At 44.7% G+C, this 15,952-nt stretch overlaps 1 protein-coding gene across 3 annotated transcripts in view; it reads left to right on the top strand.

Moving 5' to 3' along the window:
- Positions 1–15,648, top strand: part of LOC142959263 (solute carrier family 12 member 9) — a 53,407-nt gene extending 37,759 nt beyond the window's left edge. For all 3 annotated transcript variants that reach the window (XM_076100501.1, XM_076100503.1, XM_076100502.1), the window contains 4 exons: positions 3,608–3,800; positions 9,398–9,572; positions 11,374–11,520; positions 12,864–15,648. In XM_076100501.1, the coding sequence (XP_075956616.1) occupies positions 3,608–3,800; positions 9,398–9,572; positions 11,374–11,520; positions 12,864–13,837 (1,489 nt within the window). In that variant the 3' untranslated portion in view covers positions 13,838–15,648. The remainder of the gene's footprint in view (positions 1–3,607; positions 3,801–9,397; positions 9,573–11,373; positions 11,521–12,863) is intronic.
- Positions 15,649–15,952: the final 304 nt, after the last annotated feature.

Genomic DNA, 15,952 nt, shown 5'->3' with positions numbered 1-15,952 from the left:
TTCTCTATTTAATGTAGTTCCCCCGCTGGTGTGGCCCCCCCGCTATGCTCCCGATACCTTCACGCTCTCCTGCTGCTGCTGCCGGTTGCTTTTAAAGAGTCTGAAACCTGTTCATCTATCCGAGGAGGTCATTGGAGCTGCGTGCTGTAATTACAGCTGGGACTATTTTTTTTAATGGCTGTTTATCTGCGCCGCTGCAGTTACTGTGGGGATATTGGGGTCAATTACGTGATCCTCCAAAAAGACAATACGAGTGCGCTCTCCGTCCTCCGACGGCACGCGCTTTATTTTGACGGGTACATATGGGAATACAACTCATTGTTATACGAGTTCAAGCACTCGAGCACTGAGAGGTGCACGGCAGTCTGCAGAGGCAGCTTATTATCCACCAGTGCTTTCATTTTATATCATTGCTCCTGTCCCGGCATCCACTCCTTATCTACTTTGATTCTGCAGTGCAGTCACACGTTAGGACAGTGTGTGTGTGTGTGTGTGTGTGTGTGTGTGTGTGTGTGTGTGTGTGTGTGTGTGTGTGTGTGTGTGTGTGTGTGTGTGTGTGTGTGTGTGTGTGTGTGTGTGTGTGTGTGTGTGTGTGTGTGTGTGTGTGGAGAATTAGAGTTGAAGTAATTATCTTTTGTCTGACTTTGAGATTCAGACATCACTTTCCGTTCAAATCTGACCTTTTAAAACAAATATATCGCAGCGTAACTTTGGCCCAAGCTTCATTGCTGAAGGCCATATTGTGTCAGTAAGGTATTCTTTGTTTATCTTTGCAACCACTTAATTATAGAAACTTCTCCTAATCATAGTCGAGGGTACGTACAGTATGTGTATTTGCATGCATGACGTCAGCTGCCATGTACTGTTAATTAGTATTCAACCTGCAGCGGTTGTACGGCACAACGACACCAGATAGACTGCTGTGTCTATCTGGAAAGAGTAGTGCTTTGCTTTGTGTGTCAAAGCTCTTTGTAAACTCTGTTTTTAAAGGTGCTATTTGAATAAAGTAGTTATTATTAAGTAGAGGAGAGACAACACTGGATCTAACCCATCCTCAGCATTTAGCTGCTGTGAAGTGTTCAGGGAAGCAACTTTTTGGAGTTCAGCTTCTCGCTCGAGGACACTGGGACAGGCGGACACTGGGACAGGCGGACGGTAGCAGCCGGGGATCGAACAGCCGACCTCTGAGACTCAGCCGCCCCACAACAGAATGTTTGTTTAGCTATGCAGGAAACAAGAATTAGCATTCAGTTGAATAAAGATGAGCTGAAGACTCTGGCAGACTCAACGTAAACAGAACACCATGAGCTTCACCAGATACGTGTTTCTACAGGATCACGATGCTGGAAGATGTTTTATTCCTCTAAATGAACAACAGGTATTAGGAGTCTTAAAGGGGTTTCCTGTCCCCGTGTGACTCCGTCATGTGACGCTGAAACAACAGTGAAACCCACACAAATTAGTTTAAAAGATTCCCTCCATGTCGGTGAAAGTTAATTTTCCATATGGCTCACTAACTCTCATGAAATGGTTGTATTTTATATTTTCTTACTTTTTAAAAGTTAAAGCAGCAGAAGAATAACAAAAAAAGTATAAAGTATAAACACATATGAGCAATAGAATAACAGATATTAAGTGTAGAAGAAGTAAAACAATAAGTGAGGTAAATAACTAAAGTTAAACTAAAAGACAAAGAATGAACTCAACATAAACAAAGACGGCAGTAAAAATATACCCAATAAATTCATTCCACGTGATCTCAAATCCATAAAATCAACAGTGAGTTAATGAATGCACCACTTATCGATGGCAATACGCACACTGCATCTATCTATAGATCCGTATGTTTTATTCTTGAGATGCATTGTGCTGCTGCGTCACATTGTGAGATACGTTGGGACCGTCTTCAGTGTGGGACATAGTAGAGTTATGAGAGTTATGACTGAGACAGCGGTGTGTGGCAGCGATCATGTAAACGGCTTCGCCAAACTGTTTTTGTTTCTGTCTAATTAACAAAAAAACACCATCTGGCTGCAGATTTATGGAGCACTTCGTTCACATCGTGCTGCAACATCCAGACGACACGATGACTTCCTGAGCAAACATCTTGGAGATCGGCTCGGTGATGGGACTGCTTTATTTATCCCCCGTTTTCCATGTTCACCGTCTTAGTTAAGCGTGTTAGCATGCTAACATAAGCTAATTAGCACTTTAAAAAGGCTGATGGGAATTGTATTAGTTTTGCAGGTATTTGCTCATACTTTAATCTTTAAGATCCCCAAAACAGGGAGGATCTTTAAATATAAAGTCACCAGTTCTCATTCATTTCATTCGTTCTGCTTGAGTATTTCTTTCTCTTAGTCCGTCTCTCTCCGTCTCTCTCTGAAGACCCTTTCAGACACAACGGGACGTCGGCACCACTGCGCTCTGAAACCAATTATTTCCAACATCTTGTGTGTCGCCCTCCGACGGCTTTTTTGCCGCGTTGAGCAAAATCGCGTGCGCAGCGGCGTGGAGCTTTGGGGCGCTGCCCGCCGAGATCTGACCTTCACCCAGCGGCGACTCAAATTAGCTCAAACCGTTTTGTGTCTTTCGAGGCACGAGCACGCCGGGAAAAACGACATTTTGGTGTAGTTGCATTGTGGCCCGGGTCGAATCCGTAGGCTGTTAGAGTCATGGGCCGTACAGGGCCACAAACAGGTTGTGATCATGATAATGAATGTGTAGAAATTTGTCATAATTTGGGAGAAATACAGGAGAATTGTGATCGGGAGAGGACAATAAAAGAACAGGCGTCTCCAGGCAAAATGTGTCACGCATAGTTGGTCAGATGGCACTAGATGAAGAGTTAAGAGATCACCAGTCATTGGGATTCATGGCGTGGATGTCTGTATCAGATTTCAGAGCAATCTATCCAGTGGGTATGGAGACGTTTCACTACTCGGTGTAGTTATATCTTTACATCTTTTGAGCCCTCTCGTGTCATGAAATCTAAGATGAACAAAACTCCAGTCCTAAAGGAACAGGATCAAAAAGTAGAAAAGATGATTCGGGATCAGACTCTTAATAAAATGGACTGGATAGCGTGGGAATAAGGTCAGTGAGACGTTATACTGACTGAAAACGTATTTCTTTGCTCTCGCTAGACTCTAACGAGCTTCCTGTGTCGTTAGCTTGTTGAACCCAGGTGGTGGATGATCATGTTCAGGACAATCTGACTCGAACCCCTCTCAGTGTAAAGAGCTGACGTTTTGGGAAAGTGCCTCTTCAGAGGTGTTGGAAGTGAGCTAGCAGGAAGCAAGAAGGTTGTTCTGTGAAGACCTTCAGACATAGACTCCATGTCGAGACTTCATCACCTGGAATAATACCACAGTACAGTCAAAAGCAGACAGTCGGATCATGTTCATGTCTGGGAAGAAGAGTTTCTCAAAAAGCCAATTTATCAAACCACAGTGATAATGAAGGTGGATGTCCATCTAGCGTGATACGTAGCGGGCGGAGTAATGCTTTAATGTATCTGAATTTAAAATATGAATAAACGTGCATTGCTCCCACCGTGACCTTTACCTCCCCTCTTCTCCCCCCCCCCCCCCCCCCCCTCTCTCAGGCCCACCTTCCGTTACTTCACCTGGCACACCTGCGCACTGGGCATCGTGGGCTGCGCCGTCATGATGTTCCTCATCAACGCCATCTACGCCTCGGCCAGCATCGCCTTCATGCTGCTGCTGCTGCTGCTGATTCACTACCTCAGCCCCACCTCCAGCTGGGGCTACATCAGCCAGGCGCTCATCTTCCACCAGGTCTGACGCACGAGACGCCCACGCTCTCCATGTCGTTACGAGAGCGACTAAAATCTCATCCTCCCGTCGCTTTACAAGAGCTCAAACCTCTGCCAAGCTGTCGTTCTATCCCGCTTATAGACACACACACACACATACACACACACACACACACACACACACACACACACACACACACACACACACATCTCTGCTGCCTGTCTCTCTCTCTCAGCCAAACACTTTGCATTTAGCAGACAAACACTCTCCCGCATACACACACACATCACTGCCTTGTCATTCCAACAGCAGCTATCTATCACATTTATATCAGGTCTTCCAGACACACACACACATCAGCATCTCTCCCCTCAGCAGAGCTCTACATTTATTACCCTGACACACACACACACACACGCACACACACACACACACACACACACACACACACACACACACACAGCTTTACATCATCCTGCTCTCTGTGTCCTCTATCTGGCGAGCCTGTTGCTCTCAAGGAGAGGGGGGGGGGGGGGCACGGCTGCCAGGAAGGGCCCGTTGCCAAGGCAGGGTTATGGGCGAGGGTGGGCTGGGTTTGCCAGCAGCTCGTCGGGAGGCAGAACATTATTACAACCACTTAACTTATTGAGCTTTTTCCTCCTCGTCCTCCTTTTCCCTCCTTCTCTTCATCTCCTCCTCCGTCTCTCAGCCCAAGACAAAAACAACACGTGTGCAAATGCGCCGACTGTGCATGTTGCAGCTCGTTTTCTTACTTATTTCCATGTCGGGATCAATACTTTACTTTAGATTCTTATTCTGAAATTCATTCTCTCTAGTGTCCACCAGGGGGCGACTCCTCTGGTTGTATAGAAGTCTATGAGAAAATGACTCTACTTCTCTCTTGATTTATTACCTCAGTAAACATTGTAAACATGAGTTTATGGTCTCAATCTCTAGTTTCAAGTCTTCTTCAATACAGCATGATGTTCATTTAGTACATTATGGTCCATTTAGAGACAAACAGACCATAAAGCAGGGGATGCTTTAGGGCGGGGCTACACAGTGATTGACAGGTCTCTACCACGGTGTTGTCCACTCTTGGAGTTGTTCGTGTTTTCGTCTTACAACTTTCATAAAAGTTAATTTAAATATTTTGATCGTGTTGTTCAGCGGTCGGTTGTACTTAGCTCCACCCTCTTTTGTCACTTCTGTGTGCAAAAAAACAAGATGGCTTCGGCCAAAATGCTGAACTCGAGGTTTTAAACCCGTCTATATAAAGTCTGCTGGTTCAGGCCCAGGGGCTCCTGAAGCAGAGCGTTTGTGTGAAGTGACTGTTAATATGGTTGGAGACCACAAAACGCTTTATTGTTCTGTGTCTCTTGCAGTCTGGGTGTCTTACTCTTTTGTAGTAAGACTTTTACAAGTCTGTGTCCAGAGGCCCATCGTCTTATAATCTGCCCATGGCTCTAAGCCACTTGGAGTTACCCGTAGCATGTTGTATTCATCATCATATTACAGCATTTAAAGTTGTTTATTTGGCATTTGTTAATTACGCTGAATAAACAATGTAACCATTTATAATGAACAGATCGTTATTGCCAATAAGCAGGGCTTTAAATGCATGTCTTAACACATTTCTTACTAATTTTCCCAATGTGCCTCCTTTCTGTAAAGCCCCTGGCACGGAGCCCAGTCCGATTTAAACGATTCCACTAATAGACCTAACAGGAGAAGAAGCGTGTGCATGTTCATATCGCACTCATGCACCCTCCATCCGGTGGCCACGGGTGGCAGGACGCCAACTGGGTGACATTGAAGCAGGGACGGTAGACAACAACAGCTCGCAACAAACAACAACAACATCAACAACAACAACAAAACACACACTGGGAGATAACAGGCGGCTGAAGACGGTGTTTAGGAGCAGAAAGAGAGTGAAGAAAAAGACAAACTGAGGCAAGAACCGCTGATGGTATCATGGGAGGGAGAGATATAAGCAGGAAGAGGGGATGAGTGATTGAGAGACTAAGTGATGGATGAGACTGAAGCGACAGAGAAATGATGATAGCCTGATGGATGACAAGACAGGGGGAAACGGAGAGATAAAGAGAGACAGATGATTAGATGAGTGGAGGCAGTTGGACTTCGCCTCTGGGGCCTCGGTGGTTTTTTTGTTCTTGTTTTTGACAATTACCGGACGGGAGCATGAAAACAGTTGTGGTGATTATGACGGTAATACTGTTGCAAATGGTTGTGTCTTCATGTCTCTGATTGATGGCTGCGTAGACACACACAGCTTCAGGCAGCCGCTCTCGCAATTCACATTATTTCTGGTTCTTTTCAGAAATACAATCCCTAAGTGGAGCTGCAACACAAGAAGAGTGTCATTTCTTCCTACAATTTCACATCATTACCTCGAGTCTGTCACACGCGACCTTAAAGAGTTTTCAAATGAAAGTCATTTTGAAGTATTCTTAGTCGTTCTCAAATGACGCGCTTCCATTTCAGGGGTGATTCTCTGAACCAGAAGAGGCCTACTTCTTTAATTGGCTTGTGCTTTAGACTCCACTTCCTCCCACCCCACCCCACCTGCTCTGATTCTGATGCGATTGGTTGACAGCAGTAAAGTTGTAGTCCTTCACATCACCTCCCAGCTGTTCACACATCAGAGATGAATTTCTTAACCACCTTTCTTGTAACGCAGTGTCACTTTATGGAGCTTTTTCTTCCTATCTTTATTCAAGAGCGCGGTCCTGCCGTTGCACTCAAAAAGCACCTGCTTGCACTTGGATTTCTTCTGTATGCTTGCACTCAGATATCCTGCGCTTTACTCGAGAAATGTCTGCTCTCAGATTTCTGCTCTGCTCTCTGATTCTTTCGTGCAAAATATCCCAACCAGTAGAATGCCGGGTGTAGTTTTGACCAATGGAATGATCCCTGCCTTGTTACGAGTGCGTTCGCTTTACTAGAGCGCCCCAAACAAGCGGTTACTCTTTAAACTCATCCACTTCCGCCCACCAAGGCGTCATTACGTTTGGAATAAAAGGACAGCGAGAGTGAGGAGAAGGTCTGAAGCTGGAGCGCAAGAAAATCAGTGCAAGTAACAATATATCTGAGTGCAAGCGTATAGTTTTAGAAGAAGCAGAGCAAATCCAAGCGCACTCTAAGGGCCTCTCGAGAGCGTATAAGCCATGAAAACACAGAATAGTGTTGACAGTGTTGGCAGCAGCTCTCACACGGCGGACATGTCGTCCCTGAGCTAGCTGCTCATTAATTCCAATGAGGGCATAAAGTGAGAGTTAATCATTTCCAGTAGACTGTAGGTTTAGATCTAATGTTTGGTTCCACTTTGTTACACTTCCTCAATGGTACCTTGATGGCCCCTCATCAAGAATGCTAATGATCATTGTTGTACAGTGTGCGTCGCAATACAAAGCAATACGCACTAGCATCCAAGCATTCACTCAGAGGCAACCAACCACAGCTGGGTCTATTTCATTTACCAATAACAGTTTGATTGGCACATGTACACATGCATATATATATACATACACATGCTCACATCTGCACACAAATATATATATATACACTGTATATATACACACACAGTCCCTGCCTCAGTCTCACATCCTAATTGGATGCTGATTAGAGATGTAATTTGTCTCTACATGAGATGAATCTGTGCAGCTACAGTACAGCAGCACATGCATACATATGAGATGGAGGCGCACACACACAGAGCCAGGAGGTGTCTCCAGCCTCCATCACTGCTCTGTTCTGCTCCGTTCGTTTGATGTTGTTGATGCTGATGAAATAGGATTTCAGTATTTGATCAACTTCTTACGGGACATACACTTAATGTGCAACAACGGGACATTACGTGCAATATCTTGAACATTGTGATTCATATACCTGACATTTGCTATACATGCATATCTGTATAGATTCATGTGTCATTTTAATGACTCTGACAATAAGATCACAGTGGTTTTAACCAACATACGGTTTAGCACCACACGCTACCGGTCCCAGCTGTGGCGACATTGGTACAGCTGTCCCTTTGTGAGGCATTGCTAGGCCGATGTACTTTTATTGTTTGCAGCAGCACAAATAAAGTATCATGAAGTCAGTTAAACAGCACTATATATATATATATATATATATATATATATATATATATATATATATAAAGTATAGTATATAAAGTCTGCTAACATGAATCACCATAAGCTATGTGAGGCTGTAGCAGCAGAAACCCTGAGTTCGTGAGACGAAGTTTGTGCCATTTCTTCTTTACATCTTTGCAACTCATTTGCTGAACTGAATTAGTTGGCAGCTCGTTCAAGTAACTGAAATCACTCTGATCCCGTCCACACCTCTGACGCGGACAGATCCGTCTCGTGGGAGCTTTTGGGGATTTTTATTTTTTTTGCATTTGCCTTTAATCCCAAATAAATTGGGGATACAAATCTGGGCATTATAAATCACATACATATTGGGACACGGTTTAGTGAAATAATACGAGAAAAACAAATGTATAAGGGAGAAAATAAGACCGGATGCAAACAAGCTAAGATTAGCAATATGTTGTAGAAATCTACATGAACATACTATCTCAATAATAAACTATGTTCATTGTGATGATTGTCTTCAGTTCCATCTCGTAGCTGTTTTGAAGCGTATAATCGTATCACATTATCAGATGAACTCGTGATGGAATTGTAGATTTTCAAATCCAAACTAAATGCTGAAGTTCAAAGTTCGTTCAAGAAGTGGACCTCGTCACCATTCCGTCACCCATTGTTCTGTGGACTATATTTTTTAAAGCCTTAAGTTTGGCAATTTGGTTGTCGCCATTTTAGCTTTTTGGAGGCAACAATTACCATATTTGGGCACAAAAACAGGTAAAAGCAAGAAAATATAACGAGGCATATCTGTCGCTGGGCTTTAGAAGCACGATGGTCGGCCAAGAAGAGAGACCCCAGTGTGCTGGCGGCAGACAGTATGAAGCCCACTAAATTGAAAAAACACTTGGAAACCCACCATGTGGACAAGCACCTTGAGTTTTTAAAAAAGAAATTGGAAAACTGTCATTACAATGTTCCTATATCATCAAAGGGGGGCTTGACATAAAAAGGTTTGGAACCTGCTTTAGAGGGTCTTTTAGTGCATCAATGCTGACTGATGCCGTGGTAGAGACCTGTCAATCACTGTGTAGCCCCGCCCTAAAGCATCCCCTGCTTTATGGTCTGTTTGACTCTAAATGGACCATAATGTACTAAATGAACATCATGCTGTATTGAAGAAGACTTGAAACTAGAGATTGAGACCATAAACTCATGTTTACAATGTTTACTGAGGTAATAAATCAAGAGAGAAGTAGAGTCATTTTCCCATAGACTTCTATACAACCAGACTTCTTTTTGCAACCAAAAACTAAATGTGTGTGAAAGTTACATCACCTCCAGAAAAAAATGTCTTGTAGTTAGTTTCATGAAAATAAAGTGGAATTAAGTTCTGAGCCTGAATCTGGATCTGGTTTGGACCACAGGGTTAAATGAGGGTGAAAATAAACTTCTCATTAATAACCATCATCCCGATTCTCTCGTCTCCTATAGGTCCGCAAGTACCTGCTGATGCTGGACGTGAGGAAGGACCACGTCAAGTTCTGGAGGCCTCAGGTCCTGCTGATGGTCTCCAACCCTCGCAGCAGTGTGGGCCTCATCAAATTCATCAACGATATCAAGAAGAGCGGCCTCTACGTGTTGGGACACGTCCAGCTCGGAGATCTCAGTAAGGACATGGACCCGCCGTTAAGTCTCTGATTGTATTTGGCTTTGCTGTTATATTAAAATAGCTCTACACGGAATTCAGAGCAAATCTACGATCGAGGGATTGCCTCCGTACGGCTTCCAACATGGCAATGACTGAGCCGGCGGCTAGAAGCTAACGGTGCTAGCAGCGAACGGTGCGAACAGCGCAGACAACGGCAACAGTGCAGGCAGAGCTAACCTGAGAGGGTAACCGGAGGGTAAACGCCATCGGTCGGGTATCGCCGCTAACCGCCGCATTAAGTATACACACAAACCAGGACTTGAATGCACCAACATGCAAAAAATCCAAAGCACAAGCGGAGGAAGAGTGACTTCACTCTCTGCTGAACATTTCTCCACTGTCTCAGATAGTTGTTCACTGCTCTGTTAATGCTGTGAATGTCGAATAGTCAACTTTGAACACCCAACAGTCTCTCATGAATCTGTTCCTATCTCCTGTGAACAATCAGGAAACCACACAGTGTTGACTTCTCAAAGTTTTCCGGCGTGACGACATCAGATCATCAGGAGCACTTGAAAGTTTCCTTCTGCACCGTTTCATCATCTAATCCGGCTCAGCGTGACACGGCGACTATTAATTATGAGCAAAACAAATCAGCGATGGTGATGGGACATAGTTTTTGGGATAATTTAACATTATTATGATATTTAGAGGCGGCAATGACAGAAACTAAAAGCTTGTTTGACTTGCCTGTCGACACTACTGCTGAATTTTGAATAGCAGATTGTTGTACTACTCTCACTGTAGTAATACTGCCACTTTACTAAAGTGTTTTTCATTAAGGATCGGCTCAAAAATATCCGTGAGCTCTTTTTAAAATATGTAAGTGTATGAATTAGCAGAAAGCCTTCCTGTGTCACAGTGAGCAGCGCATCCTTTAATGGACCGTTTTAGCATTCCAGACCTTCCTCCGTGACATCGGCTCGTCTGCTGCGCTTCTTGTTTTCAGGGAGGAAGTAATCGCACACACAATCCTCCGGAGGCGTCTCCTTTCTGTTTTCTGCAGAGGCACGCTAGAGTTTTAAAGGAGCGAGGGTCACTGATTGTTTTCTTTGTCTTTTGAGGATTTTTGTTGGTGGGTTTCATTATGTGTTGATGGCAGACGGGGGACTGGCCCTGAACGGGGTCTTCAGAATCCAAATCCTCTCGAGTGTTTCGCAGTGAAGAAGTGATATGTTCATTAGTCACTGAAGAGCCCTTGAGTACTGATGATGCACTCGGTCCTGAGAAATATGAAGGAGTGATTCATTCACATAACTACAGTGAAGAGGGCTTTGTTGTTGAGGACTCCCAAGTACTTCAAATGTGTTTTAAGTTGTCTAGCAGCTGTTTGAATTAAAGCTGAATTCAAACAAGACTCAGGAGTCTGTAGAGATCTGAACACAGCTCAAACTATCACTGGAATTGTGTACGAGACTCTAGATGTGGCCTCTGGATTGCTCTCTTCATGCATATGGATGGGGGGGGGGTGATTGATCACCTGGCTGCCTCTTTGTGCTTCCCTGTATCTTCCTCTCTGTCTCACATTCCGTCCACGCTGTCATCTGTGCTTGCATCTTTCTCTCTCGTTGCAGCTTGTCTTCCTCTCTCACGCTGTGCCTCTGATTCCAGCTCTGTCACGCCGACTCCTCCACTCTCTCAATTCACTTGTATATCTTGTGTTTTTCGGCCTTCTCTGAAGCCCCAAAGACGTCCAATGAACTGTCAGCTTCGTCTCTCGCCTCATACCTTTTCTGTTGTTTTTTTTCCACCCTCCCAGGCACTTTACCATCGGACCCCCTGCAGTCCCAGTACGACTCCTGGTTGTCGCTGGTGGACCATCTAAACATCAAGTCTTTTGTCAACTTGACGTTGGCCGATTCTGTGCGTCACGGGGTCCAGCATCTGCTCTTCATCTCTGGACTAGGTCAGTGTCACCGTCATCACCACCAAATGTCCCAGTTGGTCAACAAGGACATTGGAAAGCTGACACTGATATCTGAAAGCTGATTCGTACTCATTTTATGATTAAAGTATTTTATGTGATTTTTCTAATTGTAATGTTGACAAACTCTACAATAACTGGTTACATTGGTTTGTTGTTGGAATGTCAGGCAGGAATTTTACTTTTGGTTTAACTGGAAAAAAAGAAGTCTTGTCACTGCAACTTCCACTTCAACTTCATTCAGTCTTTACTCTTCAACTGAAACTATCATCACCTCCATTTTAACTTGCATCAGTCATTTGGTTTCAGCTGCCACTTCAATTTATTTTATTGCTTACAATGAAACTGACACTTCAACTTCATTCAGTGCCGACACTTAAAGTTCAACTCCTTTCAGCACTTCAATTTTCACTTCAGTTGCTTTCAGCTGATCCAGCTGTCTGTCGTTCACTTCCATTCTAACATACATTTGAACTTCTTTCAGTGATGCTGTTTTAAGTGCCTCTTTAGTTTCTTTCAGCGCTTCCATTAGAGCTCGACTTAAATGAAGTGCTTACACTTAAACTTTAACTCATTTGGCACTTTCATTCTAACTGCATTTTAATTAAAGTGTCACTTACATTTCTTACAGTATCTTCTTAAACACACTTTATCTTCATTCACCTGAAACTACACATCCTCTCAGGGTTTTAATTTGCACTGCCGTTCAAACTTCTTTCAGTAATTCAACCACTTCAATTGCTTTCAGTGCTTGAAACTTCAGGTACAATATTATGTCCTTAAATACGTTCAACCTTTAGCGTTGCCATACGAAGGCATTTCAAAAGACTCAACATGTTAAGACATTAAAACTATTTCAGATGTTTCAAATGTTCAGCCCTTACAAGCACACGCTTTTGAAAAGTACATTTGTCCTTTCTAGATCATGTATTCTCAGTGTAGTTTTAGTCTTGGTTTTAGCACTACACTAATGTTTGAGCACGCTCTCCTCTTCAGTAGCACCCGCTCTGAAAAGTAAAAAGAGATTTGACTCTCTAGTTCCTTCCTTGTTATTTGCTGTCGTCCTGCCTTGCAGAGAGTTGTCACTCAGGTGTACTGAGTCCACTCTCTTGTCTTATCTCTCTTTGGCTTCCCTCCAGTTCTCACATTCAGCGTCTTCTTCACATCCGTCTCTTACTTCCACTTCATCTGATAGAACCTCGATACTTCACTGAACAAATCAAGAAATAAATGCAAATGATAAAAGACTGTTTGCTATTAGATTGCTATAAATGTTCTCATTCTTTCCCCTCATGTTGTTTTTCTCCTCCTTCCTCTCTCTTCAGGTGGGATGCGTCCCAACATCCTCGTCCTGGGTTTCTATGATGACTGTCTTCCAAAGGACAAGCTGATTGATCCGTCTCTCTCCACCGCTCAGTCCACAGATCCCTCGGACTCCCTGCAGGAGCCCGATCCGCAGCCCCCTCTCTTCCTCTTCTCCTCCCTGCGGGGGTCCAGCGACCGGCAGGATTGTGGCGAGTTTGGTGACGGGAAGGTCCTGGGACCCCGAGAGTACGTAGCGATCATCGCCGACGCCATGAAGATGCTGAAGAACGTGGTGCTCGCCCGATACTTCAACGGCTTCGACCGAGCCCGGGTCCTCTCGCCACCCTCCTCCTCCTCTGCAGTGTATGTGGACGTCTGGCCCGTCAACCTGCTGCGCCCGGACAGCTGCAGCTACGTGGACACCTGCTCGCTGTTCCTGCTGCAGCTGGCGTGCATCCTCAACATGGTGAGGGCGTGGCGCCGGGCGACGCTCCGCCTCTTCCTGTGCGTGGAGGAAGGACGGAGCGTGAGGGGCTCGGAGGAGAAGCTGGGCCAGCTGCTGAAGGAGCTGCGGATCAAAGCTCAGGTGTACTCGGTGCCCTGGGACCAGCAGGTGGCGCTCCACTGGCAGCGCCAGGGCGAGTGGGGCAAGAAGCCGCCGCCGCCGCCGCAATCCCCCGACAACACCACCACCGACGAGGAAGAGGAGAAGCAGAGAGCGGACGAGCACGAGGAGGAGAACGACGACGACTACGTCAACAGCTTCCCGAGCAACGCCACGCGCCTCTCGGACAACTACCTGTCAGCCGTCAACAAGCTGATCCTGGACTCGGCCCGGCCCGCTCCCGCCGTGCGGTTCCTGTACTTGCCCCGCCCGCCGGCTGACACCCGCCGCTACACCACCTACTTAGACCAGCTGGAGCTGCTAACTCGGGACCTGGGCCCCACGCTGCTCATCCACGGGGTCACGCCCGTCATCACCACCGACCTCTGAAGAGTCAGCAGGAGGATCTCGGTGAAGGTTTGTGGACCACTGACTCGTGTTACCATCAAACTTCTGAAGTTCAGCCTTCACTAGTTTAATCATAAAACAATCAGAATGATCAGGCTGATTGAATGTATGTAAGTTAAGTTCACAGTTTTTCACACATGCACGACCTGCAGTATCAAACGTTCACACCCACAGAGGTACATTTACTCCCTCGTCCGTGTCTGCGATAGAGACAGCGGACTAATTCCCGATACATTCCAAACCTGAATATGAAGTATCCCCCTTTTGTTCCTCTCATGAGTTGTTTTCTCGGTGTGCTGCGGCTCAAACTCCTTAAAATGACAATTCCATACGCCTCCAGATCAAAAAGAGAAGTGCCTCGCTAGTTAGAGAGCTAAAGTTTGGACGCGTTCCATCGTTGACAGAAAGTTGGACTGCGTTACACCTCGGAGCAGTCGTCTGCAGGAAATCTGCTTTTTACCATTTTAGGAGCTTTGGGTAAAACAATAACAGCGACGGTGCTACTATAGAAGTCTCAAGACGTTTCACTCCAAACATGATTTCATGTGGGATCTCAGGAAGACGTTCCGTTTTGCTTTTATTTTTCCCCCAAATGCACTTTTCTTTCTTCTTCCTGGACCAAACTGCAAGCTCTGCAAAAAACTCCTTAAACATGTTTACAGTGCCAATAACTGTGATTATACACATCATGTATTTTAGGTGCTTTAGAATAGTTTTTACTCACTTGTGACACCAGCCTCAATGATGAAGTGCCTGAGTTCATTGTAATATTTGCCTTTACACAAAATGTTTAAAGTGAAGCCAACAACATAGTTTACCAGCAACACAAAGAGGAGTCCGTAAAGAGCTGACTCAGCGATGTCAACAGACGCTAACATCAGCTAACAAAAGCTTGGTGAAGCTGCTGGTCATACCAGAACACATTAGGCTTTATTAACTGAGAGAAGCTCTGTGCACAGTGTGAGAATGTGATATTTCTTCTGTTAAAAGTTACATAGTCTCACTTTAAGTCTTAAATAGCATTTTGTGGCAAATTAGTATTTTTATTCCTTGATGCATTGATGCAATCTGTAACCTCTGAGGCCGTGTTTGCACGGCTTTACTCAACTTTTATGGTTCTTCTTTTGCTAAATTTGCTAATAGTGCCGGCTACTTAAACACTGCAGACCACCGATTGGTCAAAGAGCGCGGGACATCCTGCACAAACCTCCATTTTTTTAATAGCGACAGCTGCAAGTTTTTATTTTATTTTCTATTCTCTCAACCCAGATTTTCTTTTAAATGTCAGCCTGCAAAAAAAAAAGGTATGCGGTACGATAGGCGTGAGGCGTTAAAGATAACGTCCCGGCAGTTTCACGCTTTGACGATCAGCTTAGAAATAATAGAAACAGAAGCCGTCATCCAAACACGAGCAGAGTCGACTCACGCAGTGGAGATGAAGCGTGAGGTCGATGCTGCAGGTTTATTATAACAAACGTCTCAGATTCTCTCCGCTGAAGAAGCATCCTGACAATCTGAGCTCCGTGTCTGAAGGAAAGGCTGGTTCCATGTTTACGTGTGGAGGTTTTATTTGATTTGATCACTACGCTCCTCAACAACCCGTTGACACATTACATTTCTTCCAATCGTCGTCCTGGATTTCACAGGAGTGCAAAAAATAAAAAGTGCATTTGTTGGAGTGATGAAATGTTGGGTGTTTGATTTCCTGTTGAAATCACAAACATATATATATATCTATGCTTTACAAGATGGAAACTGATATGACTGAAAATAATAAAAAAGTTTGTATTACGTGTCTTTCTTTTTCTTCTACTTCCTCCAGAGATTGTTTGTGAAAAGCCGGATCAGACTGAAGAAGCGCTCGGTGCGTCTGCACTTTGTTTCATTTCAGCTGAAGGAGAGTTTGTGAGTCTCAGAGCTGAGGGTGTCTGCTGCACTTGTTTGTTCGAGGTAAACTTTAGGAAATGGGGGTGAGATAGCTGTGCAGCTATAGGACAGAGAGATACCAGTGGCTGCCAGACAGCCAAATGACCTCGTGCTACAGTCACCGGGCAGAAATGGATTCCATTTCCGCTGTGAGGTGAACAACAGATTGGA

This window comes from Anarhichas minor, unplaced genomic scaffold (genome assembly GCF_050575085.1).
Source record: "Anarhichas minor isolate MPS153535 unplaced genomic scaffold, ASM5057508v1 ptg000026l, whole genome shotgun sequence".
Taxonomy (NCBI): Eukaryota; Metazoa; Chordata; class Actinopteri; order Perciformes; family Anarhichadidae; genus Anarhichas; species Anarhichas minor.
Note: the sequence above shows the minus strand (reverse complement) of the source record. Positions and strands in the feature narration are given on the sequence as shown.